General features: G+C 36.3%; 1 protein-coding gene across 1 annotated transcript in view; it reads right to left on the bottom strand.

Moving 5' to 3' along the window:
* Nucleotides 1-2043: 2043 nt before the first annotated feature.
* LOC145255597 (galactose mutarotase-like) overlaps nt 2044-7365 on the bottom strand; it is a 2088268-nt gene continuing 2082946 nt past the window's right edge. The window contains exon 9 of the mRNA XM_080114082.1: nt 2044-3680. Within this exon, the coding sequence (XP_079970208.1) occupies nt 3591-3680 (90 nt within the window). The 3' untranslated portion in view covers nt 2044-3590. The remainder of the gene's footprint in view (nt 3681-7365) is intronic.

Genomic DNA, 7365 nt, shown 5'->3' with positions numbered 1-7365 from the left:
TAAGATAAAAGTCGCTGAAATAAAAGATATTTACGACGTCGTTTCGTAAATCGTAGATATTATAATCTAAGGAGTATATAAAAAGTTCTAAGACATAGTACCCCCCCCCCCCTGAAGAACTTGCTCCAAAAAAGCCTTTGCCGGACATACAGAAAAAAAGCACACACACAAACACACATTTTGCTTTATATATATATATATATATATATATATATATATATATATATATATATATATATATATATATATATATCCTTGTCTACCGTGCTGTTGTTCTTTCCATTCTTCTTTATGGATCTGAGTCATGGACTCCATACAGACATCACATTAATCAGCTGGACGTTTTCTACAAAAGCTGTCTACGCTCCATATGTGGTCTTAGCCTCCGCGACAATGTATCAAATCCCGAATTATTCACAAAATGCAAAATATCTGGCATTGAATTATTCCTTATTCAATCGCAATTGCGGTGGGCTGGTCATGTATTGAGGATGCCCGATGACAGAACTCCAAAAATTGCAATGTACAGTCAATTTGAGGGTGGTAAAAGAATTGTCGGACGTCCTTGGCTTAAGTACAAGGACAAGTTGAAGAGTAACTTGTCTGCAGTGAACATACCATACAGGAGTCTTGAAGATGAGGTGAATGACCGAAAAGGATGGAGATCAAGGTGTTTTGAAGGTCTCCAGAGGTTTCAATCTGAAAGCTTAAGGCAACTGAAGGAAAACAGAGTAAGAGCAAAACGACTACCAGCCGAACCAATATCTGCAGCATTAAATCCACATTCATGTTCTATTTGTGGCCTTGTCTGCAAGTCCCTTGCTGGACTAAAAAGTCATCAGAGGCAAAAGCATAAATGAGTTTTAGAAATATGGGTTGTCCGAACCTCATACGTCGAAATCAACGGGAGAGCCCATCATATATAGATGTACAAAAAGGTACACTGTTTTACAAATTAATTTTCATACTGAAAACAGAATTTTATACACTTTTATTCCAGCAGGATTTCTATCTATATATTCATTCAAAAGAAATCTACATTCAATGAGTAACCTCATTTAAAGGAAATCTGTTTTAAAAATTAGCTCTATTTTATTAATTGTTTATTGTAATAGAATCGTTTTAGTTGTTCTATTTAGAAATATTATTTATTTTGATTTCTATGTATCTCAATTTGCAAATTTTCAACACAAAACTAGTGAAAAGGTAGTTTCTTATAAATTCTTAGCAAACGAAATGAAATTTACAACGTAATGCAGAATTTAATCTTACAACGACTTTTAAAATCTGTTATTATTGGGTTGACAAGAAAGTTCTTGCGGAATTTTTTTAATTTTGCTTTCAAATGCTGTATTTTCAAATAGATTTTCTTTATAATACCTTTACTTTATATATAATTTCAAAGAGCGTTTTTCTCTCCATCTAATTTTTAAAATTACAATCGTTTTAAAACAAGCATGTCTTTTCAGAACGTCGAATACATAATGGGGACAATATCAATTCAAGCTAGGTCGAAAAACTGCTGAAACAGCTCGCAATATTAATGAAGGGTTTGGTCCAGGAACCACAGCACAATGGTGGTTTTATAAATTTCGGCGATGAAAGTTTTGAAGATGATTAGCGTAGTGGTTGACCATCGGATGTTGATAACGATCAACTAAGAGCCTTAATCGAAGCGAATCCACGTAAAACTGTTCGAGAACTTTTTCCGAATTAGACGTAACGTATACGACGATTTCCAATCACTTGAGAGAGATTGGAAAGACAAAAAACTTGATAAATGGGTGCCTCAAGAAATGAACGACAGCCAAAAGAAACGCCGTTATGAAGTGTCATTTTCCCTTCTTTTACGCGACAAGAATGACCAGTTTCTCGACCGGTTTGTGACTTGCAATGAAAAGTCGGTTCTTTACGACAACCGGCGACGCTTAGTTCAGTACGTAAACGCCTACGAAGCTCCACAACACTTCCCAAAGCCAGAATTGCACCAAAAAATGCACTGATAACTGTTTGGTGATCTGCGACCTGTCATATCTATTATAGTTTTTTTTTTTTAATGCAGCCGAAATCATTACGGCAGGGAAGTACTGTCAACAAATAGATTAAATGCATCAGAAACTTCGACAACAACACCCAGCGTTAGTCAACAGAAAAGGTCCAATTCGCCTCCACAACAATGCCCAACTTCACGTTGCTAAACCGACACTGCAGAAGTTAAATGAATTGGGCTATAGAACTCTGCCTCATCAGCCATACTCTCCAGACCTCTCACCTACCGACTACAACATTTTCAAGCGTATTGACAACTTTTTGCGTGAAAAATGCTTAAAAAAAACCTAACCGATATCAAAAACGCTTTTAGCTACTTCGTCACCACCAGAACGCAAGATTTTTACGTTATAAATACATTTGTTTTGCGTTGGCAAATGTGTGTTGATTCTGATACTACTTATTTCGATTAATAAATTTTTGTTTGAGCCGAGATATGTTCATTTGAATTTAAAAGTTAAAAAACCGCAAGAACTTTCTTGTTAACCTGATAGTACATTAAAATGACTGACTTGATTTTGCTATAGTTAACATTCGAAATTCAAAATCTCTATATAAATAAAATGAACTCATTTTTCCCGTCTGATTTTGACCTTAATAGGATTAAAAATCAAGATATTTCATGCAAATATAATATGCACAAATGGCAGAACAATATCTGAGGTGTGTTATAGGCTTATTATTTCTCAAATTCCTCGATAATCTTAGATTTCTATACTTTTTCTGCTGAGAAGTCACGGCCGAAATCGGTTAAGATCAATGGAAGTGGTAAAATATTTTCTCTCTTATAAATTCCTCCTCCCCCTGCCACCACTTAACACCGTTTGGGGATCGTTCACAAGGAACAGTTGAGAAGAGAATACCGGTTTGGCTTCGTAGTTCTTTCATGTGAAGTTATTTAAAATCACTAAACTAAGCTGCAGTGCTCTGTGGCGTAGTGGTTAGCGTGCTGGACAATTCACATTATATTTTCACGTTCGCGCCGACCTACCGTAGTCGTTTTTTTTTTTTTTTTCCTAAACAACTGGAATGGACTTTTCTTGGTGGCCGAACTGTTAACGTTGCAGATGTTTTTTTTTTTCACACTTTATTTTCCTACTTTTACTCATGACTCCGGGTTTGATCCTTCCTACTTACCTACCATAACATTTTTTAACCCCCCCCGTCCCGGAAACAAACACTCGGGCAACGCCGGGTACCCCCGCTAGTTGTCAAATATTTAAACCGACAAAAGTCATTGAGGCAACAAATAGAAAGTAATTTCTAGCTTGAATTAAAAAGGAAGTAATTTGTTGTTCATTTATGCCACTGAACTAAAAGAAAACATTTTCTCACATCGTCGTCGCCGGCCGTTAGTTAATAATTCTAAATTAAATGAATAGAAATTACCAACTTATTAAATTGTCATTTGATGCATGGCAGAATCCGTCAAAAACAATCGCTGTACAAAACGTTCAAATCTCTTAATATAAGCTGAACAAATAAAGAAAAGAAAAGATTTTAATGCTTAAAGACGCTAAGCCTCGCAGATGCCATCTTGATTATATCTTGGCAGATGTGATTCCAAACTTGAACCAAGTTGTTTCCTGGAAAGTGGTGCCAGGTTCGAGTACTGTGCTCGGAAACTGCGGCTGAAATAAAGAAAAGAAAAAAATTGAAAGAAATTGTTGCTTCACGAGGGAAGAGAGAGAGAAAAAATGTTATCACACGCGGCAGCACGGCCCTGAACAATTTCGTCCACGGGACCCGACACGATCCTAAACAATTCCATCGATTCGAACCCGAACACCCCTGACGATTCGATATGACTCGATCCCGAACAACTTTGTTGCTCTGAACTCGAACAGCTCCAATCGAACACGATCCTGAACAAAATGACTCAGCACGACATGTTACCAGAACAACTTTGGAAGTTTCTCTCCGTATGACTCTAACTTCAGCTTTTTATAGCCCTTGGACGAACTCATTTTTTATAGCCCTTAGACGAACGCATTTTCGTGGGTAGTTCCGTCTTATACATTGGGATACAATTCTTGAGTGCTTACGCGCATGCTCGTCATGCAAACATAGTTTAAAATCAATAGCCGAAGGGTAGAAAAGTCAGAATTAAGTATAAGAAAAATTTTCAGGACTCCTTTTCACCAATACCGCACAATTCGTATCAACCCTTCTTAACTTAAACCGTAACTTTCAACGTCTATGCTCTCTTTCTTTCTCTCTCTATCTCTCTCTCTCTCTCTCTGTCGTCAAAAATTCGACTCCCTCTCCTCTCCAATTCATATTTCTAATAGCTTTTGGGGTGTTACTTCTAGTGTTTTTTAATGGGAGAAGTATTTTTAGGACGAGCCGGATCCTAAAGAGAACTATTTTCATAAATATATTTAGATTTACCATTAAATGTGAGAAAAACGAGAGACATGTTATACGATAATAATAAAAAACAAAATAATGAGTTCAAAAGACATATATTCATAAAAGAGATATTTTACATATGTTTAAAATGGAAGTTTACAGAGGAAAAACCTACAATGTTCGTACAAATTTTTATAATTCTTGTAAAAACGAGGAAGCATTCATTAGTTAAAATATCAAAGAAACCTGAATCGATTAATTAAGAGCCGTACGTTACAGGGATAAGGAAATCGTAGTCAAAACTGCTCTGCTCAAATCAATCAATTATAATTTATTGAAAGCAGATCCCTGGGAGTGAGGTTAAACAATAAATTTGGCCAGGAAATGTGGCCAAAGGTCACGTGCGGGATCTTCGTGTACTCGAGCGACGGCAAACAAAAAAAGGTCGGTTACAAGTTTTTGCAAAGCCCGGGAGATGATATCAAAGCGAGGCCAAATTTTAGGACGCAAAATCCCTGGTCAGCGAGTAACCAAATTTTTGCGAAATTATGCAGATCAGAATGTTGTCGTCATCTGGGACAAATAAAAATAGATGCAAAGGAGGAGGGGCGAGAGTCGACACAACGACACGAGAGGAGTGCTAGCAATAGTCTTCTGTAGAGCACCACCGCCAATCCCGTCACGCACGCCATTAGATTTGTCAATCTGTCACTGAAAACTAAAAGCTTATATTTATAAAAATAAACATATTTTTATGATGAGCCGCGTATGTATTTCGATTTTCACCAACGAGTGGTTAGATCAAAAGAAATGACAAAAATTGTTGTTTTTGAAATTAAATAGACTTAAGCGCAATTGTCGATTCGGCCATCATCATCATCATCGTCATAATCATTAGAGTGACATATATAATTCATTCATAAGAGTCAATTTTCATTTGATTTCGTATTAAGAAGAGAGTTCAGTGATGAAGTTTGGAATATTTCATTGAGTAAGTTTGGTTTTGATTGACGAGAATGAAAGGATTCAGTCAGTGTGTGTGTGTGTGTGTGTGTGTGTGTGTGTGTGTGTGTGTGTGTGTGTGTGTGTGTGTGTGTGTGTGGCACTTTGTAAGTGTGATTATACGTGAATTGCCATGCCAGCAGGCACGAGCCTTGTAAAGGGTCGCCGATGACACTGGTTCGTGGATTGCGGCTCAACTGATCTATTGAAGAAAAATCTGGCTTTTTAAGGAATCAAAGATGCTCCCAGCAAAAAAAATCATCTTCTATAATGTAAATCTCACCTGTCTGTTTAAATGTATGTATGTATATATGTATGTATGTATATATGTATGTATGTATATATGTATGTATGTATGCCTAAAACTTTTGACAGAGTCGACGAATTTTCACGAGATCGGTATTGTTTTGAAGCTCGACACTTCAGACGACAAATATCAAAAAAATGGCCACAAACATTAATTCTTTCACCTCAACTGGGCACTTTTCTACAAGGATGGTTCGCTTTTTTCGCCGATATTTTCGAAAGTCACCCCTTCTTTTAGATTGACAAGTCTTAATTTAAACCTACGTCACTTCCGGTTTGGCGATTGGCGCAACAACAAGGACGTCATGTTTTTTTTCACGTTCTTGTCCTCTTTTGCGGTACGGGTTCGATCCTGCCTGGCTATTACTATTTTTTTTTTTTTTTACTCAATACACACTCCAAACACCCGGGCAACGCCGGGCACCCAAACTAGTCTATATAAAGCTCACCAGTCTGTTTAAATGTTTGTATGTATGTGTGTATGTATGTCTGCGTAAAACTTTCGACAGAGGCGACGCATTTCCACGAGGTCGGTATCGTTTTGATGCGCGACCCTTCAGACGACAAATATCGAAAAATCAGCTAAAAATATTAATTCCTTCAACCCTCAACTGGACACTACGGGGAGTGATCGCTTTTTTTCGCCGATATTTTCGAAAGTCATCCCCTCTTTTCGCTTGACTAGCCTTAATTTAAACCTTCGCCACTTTCGGTTTGACGATTGACAAATAATTCAAACTGGCAAGATTTTAGAAAGTCATTCTTAATATGGGGAAAGCGAGGTTTTGGAAAAACTCAAATTTGCTTAAAAATGATTTTCTTTATAAAAATAAAACTATTTTATCAATTTACATGATTTTTGGGGTATGGAATTTTCTTTCCATTACGGATACATACAGCATACGACTTTTACTTTCTTCTTTTTTCATAGTGAAAGAATTCGGGACAAGTGCCAAAGGTTGATATGCCAGAATAAAACTCACACCAAACTAAGTAGTGATGGGACGATTCCAATATTTTCCTCTGATTCCGATACAATTACCAAATCTGCTTTAAATTCCCGATTCTGATACAATTACCGATTCTTTTAAAATTTCTAAATATAATTTTTTTATGGGAGGGGGGTTTGCATTATACTAAAAATCCATATAACATATGCATATATTTGCACAAATATAAAAATACACTTATGGGAGGTAATCTATAGATTTTAATTTTATTGGTATTGATTTTAAATCAATAAATATTATTTTATCATTAGTACGAATAAATTAAGTTCTAAACAAAAAACAAACAAATTAAAACAATTAAAAGAATCGTTTTTGACATTGGAACGTGGACACACATTTTTTTTTTCCGATTCCAATACTTAAAGAGTTCTGATTTTTTTTCGGTTTCCGATTTTGATTAAACGTTCCAACACTACTTGCAAGTGTCTAGAACATGGGGCGGCTGAATAGTTTCAATACAGACATTTGAATCTGATTTTTGTTGAAACTTACACTAAACTCTGGAAGATATAAAATCTTGTATTTCAAAGTAAAGGATCAATTTCTCTGAAGATTTGATCCGTTGCTCGTGAAATCTACGCAAACACGCATCAAACAGCGGCTCAAAATGAAAGAAGAGAAACGGTTGCAGCCGCGACTGATCTGC

This window comes from Euprymna scolopes, chromosome 31 (genome assembly GCF_053919585.1).
Source record: "Euprymna scolopes isolate OS-2025 chromosome 31, ASM5391958v1, whole genome shotgun sequence".
Lineage (NCBI taxonomy): Eukaryota > Metazoa > Mollusca > Cephalopoda > Sepiida > Sepiolidae > Euprymna > Euprymna scolopes.
Note: the sequence above shows the minus strand (reverse complement) of the source record. Positions and strands in the feature narration are given on the sequence as shown.